Source organism: Cebidichthys violaceus, unplaced genomic scaffold (assembly GCF_023349555.1).
Source record: "Cebidichthys violaceus isolate CVI_PGR_0920_01 unplaced genomic scaffold, fCebVio1.0.p SCAF_11, whole genome shotgun sequence".
Lineage (NCBI taxonomy): Eukaryota > Metazoa > Chordata > Actinopteri > Perciformes > Stichaeidae > Cebidichthys > Cebidichthys violaceus.
The window spans coordinates 16460054-16481633 of NW_027176274.1; the positions used below are offsets into that span (position 1 = coordinate 16460054).

The window sequence follows — 21580 nt, forward strand, 5'->3', positions numbered from 1 at the left end:
GTGGCCCTCAGGTAATGTGAAAACGCCAAATGTCCTCTCTAGAGCCGGTGTTTAATTTGTCCGTTCTGGGCTTCTGCAGAAACATGGCGGACCCTGTGACGAAGACCTGCTCCCTATGTAGATATAAAGACCTCATTCTAAGCTAAATATAATATAAGAATATTATATTCTATTTCTGCCTTAAATCCCCCCAAAGCTGACACACTGTTCCTTTAAGCCTCAAGGTAAAGTGCACATCACATCAACACTGATAACTGAGTTATCACAGTGGGCAGAAACCTTTAATTGCTATGACCACCTTATTAGCAAACAGTTGCTTATTTACACATCCAGCAGCTACAGAGCAACGTTATCATTCATTTGGAGTTATGTTTCTGTCCACTTAATGAATATAAGTCTAATATTCACTTGGTTTTGGTCTCAACCAACTCCTGAGGGAGATATCGGACTATTTATCTGCTAAATGCTAGACTATGTTCACCAACTAGTTGTTAAATGCAGGCCTTTTTGTCGTCTTCTGTTGTTAGTAGTGCTAACGTGTTTGTTGGGTAAAAAGCTAGCTAATTAAAGTTTCTATGCTAAACAAATACAACTTGGTTGATGCTAAGTGCCGGTGATGTTAGAGTGTTTTGGAAGCTAACTATTACTTTAGTCCTATAGAACCATGTGACATGGGGTGCGTTTGTAAATCCAATCTAATGTTTTTACACTAAAATGAGAGTGCTGTCGTAAGAAACTGAGCTATGACAATGATCATGAAGAGACATGAGAATGTAACAATAGGCCTATTAGAATAAGTTGGAAAACAGGTTAAAGCTGAAATTAAGAGTTAGTAAAAATGTAGTTAGCTTAGCTAAACGTGTTATTAAATAGTATGGCACACAAGTTACTTTCACACATTGTTTGCTTAAACTCAACTCAACGTATAATGTAGGAAAATTTAGAAAATTATTAATAACATACTTTCCTAGTTTGAGAGGGGAACAGTACAGTAACTGGTAATCTTTAACAGCACGTTAGTTAACTAACGTCTGACGGTAGCGTTAATTAAGATCCTCGCTAATGCTAGAATGCTAATTTTAGTCACGAAAGACTGAAGATAAAGTTATATTTGCCCAGCAGGATATGAACATTCCACTTTCTGTGTGACTTTCTTACATATTTGGTTTAATTTCACTTGTAGTACAGAAGTTACGGTTCTGTCCCTCAGTCATTCTTAGAAATAACAAAACTGTTGAAGCGCTTCTACTGTGTATTTTTGTGGTAGATAAGTGATGCACCTCAAACCTGGGGACCCTCCTGTCTTCCCATTGGCTCACAGACCTGGAGTCCCCAGATGTGAGGATTGCAGTTAAATCCTTGGATTTGTATAGCAGGGCCACTGTGAAATGTCCATGCTGTACTGTTGGCAGCATGTTGAAACTAAAAAGACTAACATTACATTTCAAGTTGCAGTCAAGATTTACCACAGGTGCAGTATGTTCCTCCTCCACCAGACACCTCTTACAAGCTGTCACTGGAGCAAAGTCTGCTCCATCAACCTGCACTTTATTCTGTTTAAACTTGTTCACGCAAATCCAAGTAATAGTGGCAAATGGTACACCCACAGACGGCAGAATTGAAAAACACATCACGTGCTGTCCACATGTGACTAAAGGCTTCCTTTATTTCCTGAAAACGAGGAGGGGTTTCCTATTTTTTTTGCAGCTTGTGGCCTTAGCGGTCTGTCAGAAGTTATTACCTGTGTATTTCACATGTTGTTCAAACTTTTAAGCAAGTAAAAGTGAAATCCATAGGGATGATAATGCTGTCCGCTAATGATAGCATTCACCACATTCCTCAACCTCAGATCAGAGCAGATACTCAGGCATTCACAGAAACGTCCTTCGCACTCCTCCCTGGCCTCAGGCCCACTGGATTTGAGCTGAAACCAGCAGGAGAAGACAGGAAACTGAATGGATTACACTGACTGGGTCTGCTGGGTGCTGCACAGACACACAGATGTGTATACAAATAGGGGTGTGTCCATGGGTTGACCCTAAAGGCTACGGAGCCCGGGAGGTGCCGTGGAGAAAAAAAACAAAGTAATCCATGCTCTCAAATTACTTGTTTGTGCTCTCGATATACCAACTCCTGCTCTCGAACTAGCAATTCATGCTCTTATTTAATATTGGTTATTTTGTCTCTCATCTCCAAAACAGAGCCTCTCCTTAAAAGGTTCTATAAACAGGATTCAGGGCATTAATACATTAGCAAACAACTACTTATGTTGTGTCCCTGTCGTAATATCGTAGTACATAATTATGGCCTCTAAATTGATAGTGAGAAGCACATACTAACTCATATTTCTCAGAAAATATGATTGTTTTGTTCTAAAATTCAGAATGAATGGCATTGTGTCATACGCAGAGTTTAGACTTGTACCAGCTGTGAAATAAAAATGTTGTAACAGATTCGATGGAGCTCAGGGCTCCTCCTGAGGACGGCTGCTTTATTCCAAGATATTTGACTCAACACATTACAGATTAATTGTAGAGCAAAGTGATAGATACTCAATTCAACATACATGAGAGACATTTCGTGACTAAGGAGATGTCTGTGTGCGTGTGAAGAATAGGACAGGAAGTAGAATATAGGTGCTCTCAATGCTGCTTATTTCAGATTCATCACACATACGAAGACTGCCGCATATGAAACGCTTGTTTTTATGTACAGTCTGAATGCATCGTTGCCTGATTTTTCTGTGTTAAACTTGACAAAGCTGTGTTGACATTATAAAATGTTTGAGGTTAATAACAGACGGCCCTTCAGACAAACACAAACGCTGGGAACATTTTAAAGTCTGCCAGAATGACCCATAGCTGACCCTAGGCACACTTCCACCTGAGAACCTCCTACATGGACTAGGATCATTCCCCTATATCACTTTGATGTTTAAAAAAATGCATAAAATCTTGAGGAATGCTGGTGGTATTTGTGTCCTTAAGGCTAAACTATAATACGTCAACTCATTCTCAGGTGGCTTTATTAATATGTAACCAGCGGTGTTGAAAAACTAGTGTTTAAAACAAGTGAATAAAAAGTACAAATACTTAGTATGCTGAAGGACATAAGGACTGTTGTGTTATTGGCTCGATATCAAAGATGAAATACTATGTTAACATAAGTAATAAAGCAACATAGAATGTAAACACTCAAACTAAGGACAGGTAGCTCAAAGAGGTACTGAACTACAGCAGGCTATATAATGAATGGATTTACTTAATTTTCTCCACCAGTAGTCCAAGGCTGTTGGACATTTCATCTTAAGGCAAGACACAAAAACATTGTTTTTCATGCACAGGACAATTTTGAGATTTTGGGCTATTTTTCCTCAATAACATCTTCTTTCAGACTAGTGGAAGGACACATCCTTGATACACTTCTCTGTGTTTATTTCACTATTTTGTCGATTTGAGTCTGTAGATCTTATATATTCACCGAGCATTTCAGAAAGTGTCATACAGACAAGAAATGTCTTAATGTAAGCGATCAACATTGTTATATCTGGTTCATAGTGGTATAACTGTCTTGATGTTGTGTATGCAAAATTAATTGCAAAATTTCTTCGTTGTCGGCAGGATTCGAACCTGCGCGGGGAGACCCCAATGGATTTCTAGTCCATCGCCTTAACCACTCGGCCACGACAACTCTACATTAAAATCATCATAAAAGAAATGAACAAAGGTATTTATCCCAGCTGCCAATGCTGCTGACAGACGGTTGATGAACTGGGACAATCATGCACCATGCTTCCGCTCACATTTACATCTGAAGCCGGTTGTTGAGAGGTGCTGCTGCTGCACACCACCATCTAGCGGTGGTGGACGCCTGTAACTGATTACAAATGACATTCATTGACATCTCTCTCTTTGTATGCACTTCAAAGTCTTTGGAAAAGTAGAAAGTCGGTAAAAGACACAACAGCGAAAAATGAAAACAATATGTGAATGAAATAATGAAAACATGAATATAAACTATGTGTATGGACATGGGAGGCATGAAATCTTCACTAGGACGTAGGATACAGGATCACGCAGAGCTAACACCAGCTGTTGGTAAAGTACCCCATTAAAGGTAAATTCCTGCATTTGAAATTACCTTAAAGTAGGCATACCAGAAGTAAAGTACTCAATGGAGAAAATGTATCCATAATATATATATATATATATATATATATATATATATATATATATATATATATATATATACAACATATACATCGTATATTTATATACAGTGCTGTGAAAAAGTATTTGCCCCCTTCCTGGTTTCTTATTGTTTTGCATATTTGTCACACTTAAATGTATCAGATCATCAAACAAATTGTTATATTAGACAAAGATAACCCTAGTAAATACAAAATGCAGTTTTTAGATGATGATTTAATTTATTAAGGGAGAAAAACTATCCAAACCTACTTGGCCCTATGTGAAAAAGTAATTGCCCCCTAAACCTGATAACTGGTTTTGTCACCCTTGGCAGCAACAATTGCAATCAAGCGTTTGCGATAACTGACAATGAGTCTTTCACATTGCTGTGGGAGAATTTTGGCCCACTGTTATTTGCAGAATTGTTTTAATTCAGCCACATTGGATGGTTTTTGAGCATAAACAGCTTGTTTAAGCTCATGCCACAGCATCTCAATCAGATTTAAGTCCAGACTTTGACTAGGCCACTCCAAAACATTCATTTTGCTTTCTTTGAGCCATTCAGAGGTGGACTTGCTGGTGTGTTTTGGATCATTGTCCTGCTGCATAACCAAAGTGCGCTTGAGTTTGAGGTCACGAACTGATGGCCGGACATTCTCCTTCAGGATCTTCTGGTAGAGAGCAGAATTCATGGTTCCGTAAATTATGGCAAGTCGTCCAGGTCCTGAAGCTGCAAAGCAGCCCCAGACCATCACACCACCACCACCATGTGTGACTGTTGGTATGATGTTGTTTTTATGAAACGCTGTGTCAGTTTTACGCCAGATGTAACGGGACGCACACCTTCCAAAAAGTTCAACTTTTGTCTCGTCAGTCCACAGAATATTTGCCCAAAAGTCTCAGGGATCATCAAGATGTTTTTTGGCAAATGTGAGACGATCCTTTGTGTTCTTTTTGGTCAGCAGTGGCTTTCGCCTTGGAACTCTCCCATGATGCTATTTGTGCCCAGTCTCTTTCTTATTGTTGAATCATGAACACTGACCTTAACTGAGGCGAGTGAGGCCTGCAGTTCTTTAGATGTTGTTCTGGGGTCTTTCCAGACTGATTCATGTCAATTACTTTGTTTCTCATCTGTTCTTGAATTTCTTTAGACGGAGGCATGATGTGTTGCTTTTTGAGATCTTTCAGCCTACTTCACTTTGTCAGAGGTTTTATTTAAGTGATTTCTTGATTCAACAGGTCTGGCAGTAATCAGGCCTGGGTGTGGATAGTGAAATTGAACTCAGCTTTCCAAAAAATCACAGTTGATTCATGATTTATCAAGGGGAGGCAATTACTTTTTCACATAGGGCCAAGTAGGTTTGGATAGCTTTTCTCCCTTAATAAATGAAATCATCATTTAAAAACTGCATTTTGTATTTACTAGGGTTATCTTTGTCTAATATTAAAACAATTTTGATGATCTGAAACATTTAAGTGTGACAAATATGCAAAACAATAAGAAACCAGGAAGGGGGCAAATACTTTTTCACAGCACTGTATAACTGTATATATATATATATATATATATATATATATATATATATATATATATATATATATATTATACTAGCCATATTTTGCTGATGAGAGACTAGAATTTTACTGCTACAGTTGGTCAAGGCGGAGCCAATTTTATAGACTTATACTTATATAATGCATCTGTAGATGCATTACATTCTGTGAGTTTATCATATGTTTTGTATGAAAAAAAGGAACTCATAATACAAAGCTGTCAAATAAAAATATAGTGGTGTAAAAAGCACATGTGTAGTGGAGAAAAAGGATGAAGTGTCCATGAAATAAAAATAGCATTTCTTCTTTAAGACTGGTGGAAAGAAAACATCCAAGATACACATTTACTGTAAGTGTTTATTATACTATGCTTTGTCTATTTGCATCTGTAGATTTCTCCTAAATTCACCAAAAGTTAGATTCAGATAATGTCTCAGTTGCATATTTCATCATCAAATAAAAAATATATATAATTTAAAATGTTTTTCTTTAAATGCAGAGAATGTTATAGCATTGTTATATATATTTATATATATAGTATATATTGTTACCAGATTAGCCCAATTTTAATATATATTACTTAAAACATTGTGACAATAGTAGATGCTAACTAGCCTCTAGTTATTGCCTGGTCATTGTAAAATAATGTTACCGCCTGGTCATTGTAATATACATGTATATATTGTCAATAAGTTTACCACGCCACAAACAAAGAGCGACACAGCATGTTACATTTCGTGATATAAATTATTTATTTACATTTACAGAAAAATGACCCCATCAAGACAATGTAGTAATAACTATTGGAAATAGAACCCAAGATACAGAAGCCGACGTTATCGTCACAACCGAACAGAGAGCTCTATAATAACATTGTGCCCTCTGTCAAAGGTCTCCTATAACACAAGGTGCAAAGGCATCACGTGTAACCCCGAAAAACCCTCCCACCCCCCCCCACCCCCTCCCCTCCCGGACCGAACAACACGCAACGCATTTAAAGCCCGTTACCCTGCTTTGCGCTACCCCGCTTTGCTTTGACCCCCTCATCTAGAAACGACAGACACCGGCTAGCCCGCCTCTACCAAAGCTCACACATCTAATACACACTCCCCCCCCCCCCACACACACACACACACACACATTCAGTATCCCCATGGCCCCCCCAAAACCTCAAAGTTCAGTTTTTCAGAAAACCCCCTGGGGGGGGGGAAGTGACACGGTGCAGGGAGACACATCTGCACCTGAGGGGGTTGGCGGCGGTTGGGGACTGATGTCAACAATACCCCAAAATGTGCGAGTCTCATCTCTGACTGGTACGCCAGCTCTTTGCTTTACCGCCATCCTCCCTGGGCATCCTTGAAGTTCGTACTGGGAGAGAAGAGGGCGAGGAGTGAGGTGGGGGGGAAGCAGATCCTAATTTTCGGGGTTGGCCTACAAGGAGGGGGAACATCTAACGCCACAGCGCTCCGTAAAGCGGAGGTGGGACTCTGTCCGGTGTGTGTCCGGGCTCAGATGAGCCGCGTGGAGGCGCGCATGGTGTTCTCTGTACTGAAGTGGACGTTGTTCTGCTTCTGCCGGTTGATCCTGTTGGTCCGTGGGCACTTCCTGTGCAGGAGAGAAGAAGGGGGGGGGGGTGAAAGGGGGGGTTAGCTATGCCACTCTGCAGCTGTGAAAGCTTATTCTGCATACTGTATAGACCTCAGTACGCTTGTCCTAAAATGATTTCTGAAAGGATGAGGTTGGAAATGTTTTTTTCTTATTGTCAACAAATGCAACGAAAAGACCAAAACCAATATTGATTGACTAGAACCAAAGCCTGATGCTTGTTATTGTTCTGTCACAGAGCTCCATTGTTGCTCGACAAACACATCAGTGAGCTCACACCACTGCTCTGGGAGACATGTTGCTTCAGTACAGTGAACACTGCGGTGTATTTTGGGTGCTGTGTTCACTAGTGCATCAAATGTGTATTAGTCCACACACAAAACATAAATATATATATATAAATAAAAATATAAATAATTAGGAAGTTAATGGTTTTTGTTCTTCCATAATTAGTGGTAGTTTAAGAACAACACAATATGCTCTGTAAATCTTTGTGTTGTTACGCACTCGTCCTTCTTAACATCCGCTTTAGTGTTTTTTTATGATAGATCATAGCTTCCTTACTAAAAAGACAATTGTCTTTTACTGCCTTCCAAGTTATTGATGTTTCGATTTGTAACCGTAAATAAACACAGAGATTGAATATGGATAAAATCCTTTCCCAGCCCAGATCAGTGCTTAAAGTCTTCCTCTCAGCCTGTGTACTCTCAACAACCTCCACCACCAGGGCAGAGAAGTCACATGATGTTTTGCTCTGAATCCCTTTCGAGCAGACCTTTTCCAACATGTGGCATGATGTTATACACAGGTGGCAGAGCGTAGAGATGACCTTTTCCACTCCCGCCTGTTTGTCCTTTAAGTGAATGGCAAGTCTTTATAACGAGCGTGAACCACAAACAAATCCAGCAGCATTCATACAACTACAGCTCAGTCTGCCCCCAAACAAAGGGATAGGACATTGATTCAACTGGCCACTTTACGAGGTACACCTGGTCACCTGCCTCATATCTCATCAGCCAATGGCGTGGCAGCAATCAAAGCATCTAGGCATGTAGACAAGGACAAGACGATCTACTGAAGTTCAAACAAAGCATCGCAATGGGGAAGAAAGGGGATTTAAATGGCTTTGAATGTTGCATGGTTGTTGGTGGCAGACGTGCTGGTTTGAGTATTTCAGAATCTGCTGGGAATTTCACGCACAACCAACATCTCTAATGGTTTGAAAAAGAGAAAATATGGATGGGGTTCAGAATTTGGCGTCAACAATGTGAAAGCACAAAATCCATCCTGGGGGATATTTTCATGGCACACTTTGGGCCCTCAGTACCAGTAGAGCGTTTTTTTAAATGCTATTTAACTTTTCCTAAACCTTAACATAGTATTTCAGTATTTCCCTTGACCTAACCAAGTAGTTTCCAGTGAAGACAGAAGTATTTTTTTAAAATACCGTATGTACAGTATGTAACGGGCAGCAACTGACACGTGTTGCTGGACTTTCGTAGGAAAACGCACCAAAACAAAAAGAGGAGTAACTTTTTTGTAAGGTATTATATGAACCTTTGTGTGAGGATATGTTGCAATAGAGCAACATGTGGGGATGTGGCGGAACTGGAGACTCGCATAATATGACGACATCATGTCAATATGAGCCGAAATCTGCAAGGAATGTTTCCGGCACCTCGCTGAGTCAGTGCCACGAAGAATTAAGAAAGGTGTACCTCATAAAGTGTCCGGTGAGCGTTTGTCTGTACAGATTCATTCATACTCCTTCACATTGTGTTCATTCACTAGACTCCACTGAAACGAGCGAGAGCCGTGTGACGCATCGTGGGCTTATTAACAAGGCTGAGTGTTTTTATACTTCTTGCTCTAAATGAATATATCGCAGAACAGCAGGACACACTGATTGAACAGTGTGTGTATTCAGTGTTATAATTCTCTCTTTCCTTCTTTATCCCCCCCCCCCCCCCCCCCCCCGCCCCCTCCATGCGCCTTTACAACCACTCGCTCTCTCATTTTGTCCCCCGTCCACCTCCTCTCCTTTGCTCAGAGGAGCAGTTTTGTCTCGGCCAAAACTCTTTTAAAAATCTTTTATTAAATGTCATAAATTGCTTAGGTCAGCCGGAGGCAGACAAGCCCCAGGCTATATATGTGTGTGTGTTCGTGTGTGTGTGTGTGTGTGTGTGAGAGAGTCTCTACTGTGAATACAAAACGTCTGTTCAAACACAAATTTGTACGCCTACACAGATATCTCTGTGTATCTTTGCTTGTACGAAGACGCTGCATGTTTTCGGATGTGTGTGCGCGTGCACGCTCGTGTGTGTGTGTGTGTGTGTGTGTGTGTGTGTGTGTACGTCCACAGGGAGCGTGACGGTACTTTCTCTCTGTGGTGTAAGCAAGGTGACCTTTCAGCTGTTTCCTCCAGGCTCAGGAGCTCCACGGCCCCCCTTGTGACTCCCAAATACAGACCGCATGGAAAATACTGCTGCCAGGCTCATTAGTAGTCTGTGTTTCAATGTGAGTGTGTGTGTGTGTGTGTGTGTTAAGGCATGACTCACCTGGTAATGCAGAGCACCACCACACAGATGATGACCACCTGGAGTGCTCCAATGATGGAGGCAATGAGGACGTAGTGCAGTTTGCCGGAGCCTGGAACCACGTAGAGCACGTTGTACTCTTTGATGTCACACTGGGGGCCTCTGAAACCCGAGTGACAGCTGAGAACACACACACACACACACACACACACACACACACACACACACACACACACACACACACACACATAAAGTGATATGGAAAAAGAGAGAGAACGAGAGTCATTTCTTTGCACTGAGAGAAGACAGGTCCATTATTTCTGTGTTTCTAATTGAGACGTCGGTGCCTGTTTGGTGAAGGCGTCGCGGTGGAACAATGCATTTGTGTGACAGTGTAGCAACTATTCTTTCGCTGTGACTGTTTGGATGATGATTGTTTTGGGCCCTCTGTCCACACACAAGATGGAATTACAGCTCAGAATTTACAGCGTGGGTTCAAACGTTAACACCGGGGCCTCTCGTGTTTTCTCCCACAAGTTTCGGACGTCAGTGGATTATTACCGGTGGAGACAAACAGCAGTGGCAGTAAACTGTATTTGTCATATTACTTTGCGAACACAGAATAGTGATAGTGACAGTTTGCCTGGTTAAATCACCATTGTGACTGTGAACTGTAATTCAGGTAATTTAGAAAAAGCTACTTGAAAAAAGCTATTAGGGACGTGCGGAGTCAATGTAATTGACGTTTTCGGATTGAGCCAGCTTAGTGTGGATGTAGCCGGAGAGAGCCAGACACACACCCACACACACACACACACACACACACACACACACACAAAGAGAGAGAGCGAGAGAGACTAATGGAGATGATTTTTGCCCTCAGAGAGGAGCTAAAATGGTTCCCCTTTTAATCTCTCTTTCTCTCTCCATCTCTCCTTCTTTCTCTGCTTGCCTCTCTCTCTCTGGGGAGGTTGTTACCCACCAACACCTGCATATCCTTGTTTGGTACCGACATACACACACACACACACACACACACACACACACACACACACACACACACACACACACACACACACACACACACACACTCTCCATCCCTGCGACCTGACACTGGGTAAGATGAACATTGCAACCCTGTTCTGTTTGTGCTCCGTTTCCACAGACGCACGCCGCTCACATAGAGACCGCTGTGCTTCCCTCCTCATTAGGACACAAGCTCCGGCATCCCTGCAGCCAGCAGGGGGCAGCAGAGACCTTTCACAACCCCTCTCTGCCGACCCCACTCTAAATGCATGAAGAATGTCTGGCTGGGTGAGCTGGGACGAGCGAGGTTAGAGAGAAAGGAGAGGCGATAGAAGGAGCGAGCGATACCAAGACCCCCCTTGGCTGCCACGCTATCAGGCTGCAAAAGATGGCAGACCTGAGCGGCACACTTCATTGTGTGTGTGTGTGTGTGTGTGTGTGTGTGTGTGTGTGGGCGGTGGGTTTTAATATCATTCCTCATTGTACCTTTATGTAAATGCGTGTCTGGGCTGCCTATGTTCAGGTCTATCTTGTGTGCTTAAGTAAATGTGTATGTGCACTGTATATGTGCTGCCTGTTGCAGCTTTGAGGCCACTGTTCTGCAAGTGTGTGTGTGTGTGTGTGTGTGTGAAGTGTGTCTGCAATTGCTGCTTGTTGCTGCTTGTATTCCTATTCTTATGAAGCCAAAATATGACCAAAACCCTCCAAGGTCCGGACATTTTGCTGCCCAATGTTTGTATTGGTTTGGACGTTGTATTCCCCAAAGGCAGTGCTGAGATCTGGGAACCACTAAAGGAAAGTCTGAGCAACAAACAAAGCCCTCAGGTTAGCCAAACTTAGGAGAGGATTCTTTTCTGAGTTTCTAAGTTGTTGTTTTTTTGTGTCACAGACTTCCAGGCTAAACTGCGCGCGCACAGGTTTCCTCTGCAGTGAGGGATTATCACAGACATTATCACAAGTTCAGGCTGAAGCCAGACAGGTTTGTTGAGAAACGACGAACAAGCTTCACACCCCATTGAACTACGTACAGATCTCAGTTTGGTGAGATGTTATCACAACCAAAATAATGGCTAAGCTTACAAAATTTACATCTAAGTGGACTAAAATAATAATTATCCTTTAAGATGGTGGTTTAGGGTTCGGACTAGAAGTAGGACCAGGTTCAGGTCAAGGTTTCTAGTAAGATGAGGCATGTAGTGGTCATGTTTAACCTGCTAACTTTGTCCGTTTGCTGTCCGGTGCTGGGTAGACCGGGTACACTGGGTTTAATCAGAGCTTTTCAACTGAACGCCACTGCGATGAGAGGAGTGATGGTGAATGAAAATAGTCAAGTTGTGAGAAGAAAAAACCCCAAAACAATGAGCTGAAAGATGCTAAAAAGCAATACGTAATTTCACCCTTTGTTAATAGTGTAAGTGTTACAGCAGAACTGCTTTCAGGTTAGTGCTGAGGTTTTTTAGTATTAGACTGTAAGCAGTAGTTATGTCGATCACTTGCAATTGAAATGCTTTTTATAGTTACCTGCTGCTGTGAACAATACTCAAATATTTCAGAGCTTCTGGAAACTCGCTGATGACACACTCAAGGTGTCAGTCATTTATGCACGGTGGTGTGTTTGCAGCCGAATATTATCATCGGCAGACAGATGACAGTGCAACAAAGTGTGGGTTGTCGAGATTAAATCATCACCGAAACTTGTGAAACAACATCATGATGTGCGTGGAAGGAAACTCCACCGCAGGATTAATTTGAGGCGGTGAAGCATATTTGACTGGTCAACAGCCAGATCTCGAATACTTCCCCTCCCTCAGCACACTGGCAAGATAAACCAGACAAATTGAGAAAAAAATAGGCTCAAGCACTCTCCTTCAAATGCTAAATTTCACAACTGACGAGCCATCTTTACATTACACGCTTTTCTTTTGTTTCTTTCTTTTGTCATCAAATTTGTGGCGAAAACACCAAGAGCCGGTCTGGGTCCTCTTGTGTTATGTAGGATGTATTTATAGCACCAACACAGTAACAGAGTTACAATGTAAAAACATTTTTGCCACTAATAGCTGAGATGAATATAGTTTAATTGATTGCTACATGAGAATCCATGCACTGTAGCCCATAATTAGCTACTACCCATATAGCCTTACATATTGCTAGCTATTAAAAACCCTTTAAACTCATTGTGAATGAATAATCAATAGCCCCGACTCTAATGCATTATGCTAAAAATACACCATATTTAGAAAATAGGGTTCAGCTACCTAACGTTTTAGGAATGTTCCAAACTTGTCCGCAAATATTGTGGCATTAACTGTTGAAACGTGTTAAATAAAACAACAGCAAATACGTAGCAAATGATACTGATACTGTTTGTCCTGTCCCTACCCGTCCCTTTTCCCCACAGAATAGTACCACTGTGTGTGTGTGTGTGTGTGTACCTGCAGGAGGGCTGAGCCAGAATACTTGGGAACTGACACTCCCCGTGGACGCAGTAGTTTTTGTAGTGATCTGGACAGGGGATGTACAGGCCGCGGGCCAGCTCGTTCCTCGGATCCTCTTTCTCCTCAACTGCGTGAACAAAACGCATACAAACAATCCATGAATCCTCAAAGCAACATGTGCTCTTTACCGCCTGTGAACATGCTGTACAAGAAAGATCCAGATTCCAAAAAGCGAGGAGGAGCAAAAATAAAAATAGGCCGAAACAGATTGAAGTGAGAGAAACGCCCGAGAGCGACACAAACAAAGAATTGAACGGGAGTCAGGAGGACTAATGCAGCTTTGAGTGGCAGCACGTGTTATTTGGCAAGCCGCCATTGCACTCACCTGTAAGGTCGGTCCGTGCGAAGTGTCCGTCTCCGCCTTTGATGTCGCCTGGAAAGGTTGAAAAACACATTCAAAGTGATTTCAGGTCACCACAACCTCCCCTGTGGCTCCAGCCCCCCTCCATTATGGGTTATAATGTTCAAACTGACGCCGGTGCGAGTGGGGGGGGGTTGAATGTGAATCACCATCTCGACAAAGGATTCACCTGGTGTGTGTGCACCCGTCCAGTTAATGTGTATGTATGTGAGCTATTCTCGTCAAAAGTGAGAGAGCGTCACACCTGAAGACTGAACAAAGGGTGGAACGGAGCAGAGCTGGCTGGAAAAGATCAGAGGGAATAATGCATGTTTTGCTCACCTTATTGACGCTGCATTGAATTCCTCTTTTCACAATAGCAAGACAAAATCTCCTTCCAATCATTTTCATTTTATTGCAATTGATTTCTTTCAGTGGTCCGTGAATTTATTCCCTCAAACTGAGTCTGTGAAAGTATTTCCCAGGTTTTCTGTGCAATTATTTCCTTTTTTATTTATTTTTCCTTTTTTATTGGCTCTCGGTACACCAGCGGAAGAATAATAATGTAATAATGAAGAAACAAAGCAGCGTTTCCATGAGATCAGAACCTAGAGTCTTGTTTGTATGACATCCACGTAAGAAAAAATGAAATATAAGACTTAATTCTTTTTTAGGGCCGCTCAGAGAGGGAGACGCTGCAAACTAAACAAGACTACGGCTACAAAAATGCCTCTATTTTTCTCTCATCCTCCTTTAATTTTTCCTCGTTTCACACATTGATGTCAACTTGAGGTCTTAATGATACTGAACTTCAATTTATGAGCATCTGGTGCCACAACTGCATAAATGAAAACATTTTAAATGCTAGGCTTATTCAATTCTGAGCTACGGTAGAAAGCAAGACTATTTCCAGAAATTTTTTAAAATAAAATGTAAAACTGTTTCACTGTAATATGACAAGTGACACATGAGGACCTAGTGTAAACCAGCAATCTAAATATCAAGGTGCCACTTTGAATCACGGCTAACGTAATGTCTACTTTTTCACAGGTCCAAATCCCTCCCGTTTCTTGACATGTGCTTCGCTCTTCACTTTTCCTGATTGAAACGGAATGCGCGGAGCCGTGATGGGATCGATCGGCGCGGTGCGGCCCAAAGGGTGCAACATGAGGGAATACTGATTTGTCTTTGTGTTCCAGAGCTGGTTAGCCCTGATTACTTTACTCCCCATTACTCCTCAAAAGCCTTCATCTCGGTTCTCACATCTCGATCAATTGTCCTGTTGGTCCATGGTGGACCCAGAGCCAATCAAATGCTCGCACGTGTGCCCATACACAATAAAAGCCGCTAACAATTGAGATTTGAGCAACCCCCTGGATTGATACGGTCTCTTTCTCTCTTTCCACCTTGTGACATTTTCAGGCCAGATCTTGTAGTTGCATGAAGCAAAATGTGTTCAAACTAAGGAGAAATTAAAGTGTTGGAGATCATACCTCAAACTAAATAAAATAAAAATAAGTTTATCCACAAGAAATGTTCTCAAGCGCCTTTGTCTTCTCCCCTCGTGGATTAGCACTATCATTCGGTTTAGGGATTCAACCACAGAGATTAATAAAATAAGTTTATCCCAGGGACCGTTGCAAATAAACACTGCATCCAAATAAGAGATACTACACTAAAAAGGGGGGGATTATCGTTCAGTAAAATTATCAATATACATAGCAGAGAAGGCTATGTGGGATTTGGGGATTATCTTTGCACACTATTCCGAAATATGATTGAGTGCAAATATCTGGAATTCTGAAATGTGGTTGCAGCTGCGGCTGGAGGGAGATATAGAGTCGTGCGTTCTGCATTCAGATCTGTGAGCTGCCTCATTTGCCCCCAACTTTAACCTGACGGCTTCCGCTGTGAGTGTGTGTGTGTGTGTGTGTGTGTGTGTGTGTGTGTGTGACAGGCACGCCTGTGCGTGTTTTGGAGTCTGACCTTGGCAGTGGCCCAGGTACTTGACCTCGATGCGTTCCTGCTTCTGACAGGACGCCTCCTTCACCTGGCAGGGGTTGTCATAGGAACGACCGTCTGAGGCACACACCGGGTTGAAGCTGATGTGGGAACAGTCGATGTTGCAAACACACCTGCAGAGCAAGAAATCATATTAGTCGAGGCGTCCCAGCATTTGTTTTATTATCTATGCCAAGGTCTGAGATAAATGAGATCTGAAGTATTAATAAAAACGATAGCATCTTTATTGTGAGACTTGTATGTGGTTTTGACAGCGAGGGACGCAGACTCGTTTGGGGATTAAAAAACGAGACAGAAAAAAACAAACAGTACAGCTTGCACTCAGTCAGGATGTTGGACCATGCATAGTAATCCTGTTCAAACTGGGTTCTGGCACATTCAATCTGACACAATAGACAATGGATTTAACTCCAAGAGACAGACTCCACGGAGGGCTTGATTGACAGATGATGTATTCTTATAATGGCAGGAAGCAATTAATAATGACAGAATTGCAGATAACAAAGCAGTACATTTTTTGTGTTGCAGGGGAAATTGCAGCACAAAAAACAGCCGCCATTCTAAGGCTTTCAGATATGTAATTTATTCTAGATAACATTGAAAATAGCCTGAATGGAAAATAATAACGTATAAGCTAAAGCTATCATAGTGCACACTGAAACAGCTCGGTAAAAAAAGAAAAAAGAAAATTCATTGAAGATTGCAGAGCAGCTTTCTGGTATTACCCCATGTCTTTTTAATGTCCTTCAACAAAGCCCACTCAGCTGAGAAATTCTAAAAAGTGATCTCGATGAGGATGAGGATGAGGACGGCCGCAGAACATTGGCTTCGAGGCCACAGGCATGTCTGGTGTGTTATTGTCACAGCTGGGCACTAAAGTGTGGCCTACATTACCTTCAAATGGAAATTCTCTGTTAATTCCACAAGCAAGTAATAATCACTGATAGCTTGATTAGCTTAAAGTGGCAATATACATGTTTTTTTTTTTGTTGCTTTATCTCATCATTATGAAGTAAATGCTGATTGCACAATGTAATGGCTATAGAATAATGACACCCTAAGCGTTCCGATTGTTTCCCTATTAGCCTCGCTTTCACTATGCAATTCTGTCCACCACTGGGTCGTGTTCTCCCGGGGAAAATGAAGGCTCCATCTTTTACTAGTTTTACTCTGCCTGCATAATAGCACTGAGCTCAGGGTTTCTAGTTGAAATTGGTGTTCTGATGGTTGGTTCTTGCTTTGGCCAGTAGCCAGGCTACTAGCGGTGGCTATGTTGCTAACGCCACTGCTAGGTAACGCTAGCAGCCCAAAAACAAACCCGGGGCAACAAAAGAAACAAACATCTGTGTTTGTTTCTGGCTGCTTGTGTTAACTACCGCAAGGCTAACACTAGCAGGCAGAAACAGAGATCTACGATACGTTGTTGTCTGTAATCCAAACACAGATTTTTTTTATCTTTGTTGCAGGCGCCTTTAAAAAATGAGCTACTATATTCTGTTATAGCGGCTATTTTCAGTGCAAGTTTGGTTAAGCTTTTTTTTACATAAGTGACTACGAGCCAAATTAAAATTGTGTTCGGGTTTAGTAAAAGACATCATGGTTTTTAAAGACGGCAATTTAAATAAATAAACGGTCACTTTTGGTTTCAAACAGGACACGATCAGAAGTCTCCGGAGTGAAGGTCCTTTGTTTTTTTGCCCCATCTACCACTCCTACCTCCTCCCGACACAAAATTTCACGGACGGTCTTTTGAAACGATACGTCAGAAATATATGTAATCCGCGAAAAGTTATGTTTCCCTCGAAACCAATATATAACCAAATATAAAAAGAGAGTGAATGTAAATTTTGTCTTTGGCATATAGCTATGCTTTTTCTACTCCGTATATCAGATCAGTTGCACCCTTCCACAGCTGATGTTTCTGGTGTGTTTTTGTGGCAGACTAATGCATTCATTTCTCAGTGACTCAGGCGCTTACTTGATGCTTTCAGCGCTCGCAAATTAACCGCGCAATTTGCTGTCGCAACACAATTTTCGGTGAAATTTAAGTGTGAGACATTCTGTGTTTGTCTCTGTGTGTGTGATAGCCTGTGTGTGCGACATCTGCGAAAATGACAGAGAGAGAGTCAGCACATACACCTGCGTGCATGCGCATCAATGTTTGTGTGTGTGTGTGTTTGTGTGTGTGTGTGTACGTCTTTTGGCACACGTGTAGCGTGACCCTTAAGTGCGTGGCAGGCCTGATCAGCAAAAATTACACCCAGATTGCCTTCCCTAGACAGTTGCTGCTGAGTAGCACTGAACGCTAGATTCTGTAATTATAAATCTGTCATTATTCTCCTGGTCTTTCCATTTTCCCCTGGTGCCAAGCTCTCAGTAAAGCACAGGCATTCAGCTGTCTTACAGCTGCATTTGCATATGCGCCCACGTGGGCGCTCGCCAACACATAACCGTGTGCCCACACACACACACACAAACACGAGCAGACACCTTCTCAATCAGCCATGATGATTCGTACTGCTGACATTGATGTTGATTGAAACGCCGTGCAGCAAAGCGTGGCAGTGCTCAGCTACTGTTGTAATGATGGATCAACAAAGTAAGAATGATGTAAAGAAGGGCTTTGTTATGCATCAGAGAAGACATCCAAAACCCTGCGTGTCACTGCAGGTGAGCCGATGCAGCTCTGAATGACCTGCCACTGCAAAGGGTTACACAATGACACTGTAACTGCAAAAAGAGTAGGATTTTCCTGAAAAATAAGACTGATCCCCAAAAAATCCCTCTCAATCATCACTTATGAGACCTAGCTACCTTGGCTCCTATAAAATGACGTTCCGATACAACTTAACTGCATTCTCAAACTAGTTTCGAGATAAACAAATGTATTATAGTTGCAGTTTTAAACAGCAAAAAAATGCAACAAACTACTTTGTTAGGTTTAGGCAACAAAACGACTTGGTTAGGTTGGATAAAAAATATAGTTTGGGTTCAAATGACTACGTTTGTAACGTTATTTAAGCTGTGGACGTAAATTAGTATAAGTAAATGTTCACTTTTGGTTTCAAACGGGACACGATCGGCAGTCTCCTGGGTGAAAGTCCTGTGTTTGTCTGACCCATCCACAACTCCAACCTCCTCCTTACATGGACATCATTTAAAAAACAAACGTAATCCACGTATTATGTTTTCCATTCCCTCGAAACATAATACAGCTCGGCAAAGGGGCAAACGGACAGAGCTCCTTCTAAAACGAGCGGGAATGTGGGGTTAGCTGTCACCTGCTGACGACTACCCTAACCTTGTGGAGCCGGTAGGCTCATTGTGTTTAAAGGGTTACTTCACCCAAATTACAAAAAAAGATATATTCCCTCTAACCCCAAGACGATCTCTAGCCGTGCATAGTTTTGGTTTTATTTGCAAAGGTTTTGAAATAGCTTCCTCAAGACCTCGCTGTTAACAGCTCTCAAAAGAGAAATAGTCCCCAAATTAAGTGTTGACAGCCTGTATATCACCGACAGAAGTAAAGATACTGTCTGTGGAAAAATTATTTGTTATCAAATTTTTATATTTGTGATTTTTTCACAACAAATGAATCCCCATTCGCTTCCCAATAAAGGGTGTAAAAGTGACAAGAATCAGAGATAATAATACATTGATAAACAACCACAGATCCAACACAAAGTCTTTGTGACAAAAAATTATAAAAAAATATATTTTCAACCTGAGCTCATCTGCCTCTGATCTATGTGTGTGTGTGTGTGTAGCTATTCACATATGCCAAGCTTTTCACAGAGAAATAAAATACTCTACCCATATACAACACTGCCTGAAAACCTTACATTGAATCGTCAGTATGTAAAACACACAGTAGTATCATAAAATGTACCAGTGGCAATATACATCTTGCAACATCAATGTGTATGCTGACAGCAGCAAATGTCACATCAAAAGTACACCAGCCCCTAACTCCTCTTGGTTGAAGGCAAATACTGAAGAACTCTGTTTTATTTACAAGGACTTGTACCCCTATAGCATTATTCAAGACAATAAATTCAGGCTTGTGACCTGGGTAGATTTTAGGTAGCATAAAAGCAAAAAATGTGTATTACTCCCCATGTCTACTGTTGTTGGTGTAGCAGTAGACAACAGGTATTTGTCATTCAGTATATGATATAAAAATTAAGAAAATATGTTTTATTTTAGTCACAGATAATTAAAACTACATATAGTTAAAAAAAAATAAGTACAAATATAAAATCTTGTCCAACTGTGTCTTAATTGCTGAATTGGCTTGGACTCACAGATAATTGTATTGTTATAAATATAACTACTATATATTTTTTGTATCTTATCATGGACAGTGTATCTAGACAAGTGTCAAATAGATACACACCCCTACTTCCGTTGTGAAAGGTGGATGCAGATACCACACAGTTAAAGACAAAATGATCTGTAGATACAGGCTAGAGAAGTAAGTTAACCTTTAAAGTGTATTAAAAAAACAGACTTTAATTTAGCAATAGCCACCCACCCGCAAGAGATGATTAGGCTCACAATTAAAATGGCTGCTTTATCATTAAAAGTATCTAAATGAGCATAGTTCAATCATGAAAGGAGGCAGCGAGAAGAATTGTGATGAACCAAGAAAGCGAAACATCTTAAGAGCTTCTGAGCTAAAAGGACATTTTCACACATAGGGAGTATAGGCTTCAGGCTGCACACATGTACATGTAGACATGCACATTATCCCCCCACAACCTCCCACCGTAGGAGAGCTTTCAGAGCCTCGGCCATCCCGAGAGGCCACTGTTGCTCGGTGGCTGATGTCTGGGCTTCATGCATTTTTAATGACGCCTCTCACTTTCTCCACAATAGGCACTATACCACCAGACTGCAGTGCGTCAACACATCCTAATGCTGCCCGCACACGCACTCGAACACCTGCAGACAGGCGTGCGCGAACAGCCATGTACATGCACAGGGCGGGTGATCGCTTTGTGATAAGCATTGTTTTTTTTTTTCCTCTCTCTCTTTCTCTCTCTCTCTCTCACACACACCAAATCATTGCTTTCACACATTCTGCTGAGAGGCACAAAGTCGTTGAGAAGTATTGGCGGTGTGTGTGTGTGTGTGTGTGTGGTGTGAACGTGTGTGCTGTACATATCAGAGTGTGTGTGGCACGAGAGCGCACTTTATGAGCAGGATGTGTCGTATTGATTAGTTCCCTGCGATTGTTTCCCTCCCCCCGACCCCCAGACTGTCTGCTGGCTCCCAACCTGAAAAGGCCACTTTACACACGTAAACACACACTGTATTCTATTACTTTTTTTTCTTTTCTTTAACCTTTATTTAGACAGACAGTAATCTCATTGGTTCTCAAGAGGGACCCAGTTAAGACACAACAGCAATACGGCACAAAATTACAGACAGACAGGACATTCATACAAAGACGAAATAGAACACAAATTATAAAAATGACAAGTGCCAAAGTGGGTAGTTTAATAACTATGTACACGCTGCTCTCCTCAGATTTCTAAAAATGAGTTTGAAATCATACTGGACAGCTTCAGTTCTTGCTGTAGCGTGTTCCATGTTGAAAGGAGAAAGCCGTTTTCTTTTCTTTTTTTACCAAATTCTGCACAGACTGAGGGGATGGAGAGAGTGACGAAGCGCTACGGCAGCCTTATTTACGTGATATGCGGATGAGTAATTGGGCAGCAGTCCAAGGGTAGATTTGTAGATAACATTATACCAGTGTAAAAGTTCGGCGCATGGATAATGGCGGCCAGTTGACTAAAGATTAAA

At 41.6% G+C, this 21580-nt stretch overlaps 1 protein-coding gene and 1 non-coding gene across 2 annotated transcripts in view; both read right to left on the reverse strand.

Moving 5' to 3' along the window:
- Positions 1–3608: 3608 nt before the first annotated feature.
- Positions 3609–3690, reverse strand: trnas-aga (transfer RNA serine (anticodon AGA)). Its single transcript has one exon. It is a non-coding gene; the product is annotated as a tRNA-Ser (tRNA).
- Positions 3691–6717: 3027 nt separating this feature from the next.
- Positions 6718–21580, reverse strand: part of LOC137868393 (tomoregulin-2-like) — a 105420-nt gene continuing 90557 nt past the window's right edge. The window contains exons 6-10 of the mRNA XM_068705159.1: positions 15737–15885; positions 13736–13783; positions 13348–13477; positions 9908–10066; positions 6718–7349 (exon numbers count right to left, since the gene is read on the reverse strand). Of these exons, the coding sequence (XP_068561260.1) occupies positions 7253–7349; positions 9908–10066; positions 13348–13477; positions 13736–13783; positions 15737–15885 (583 nt within the window). The 3' untranslated portion in view covers positions 6718–7252. The remainder of the gene's footprint in view (positions 7350–9907; positions 10067–13347; positions 13478–13735; positions 13784–15736; positions 15886–21580) is intronic.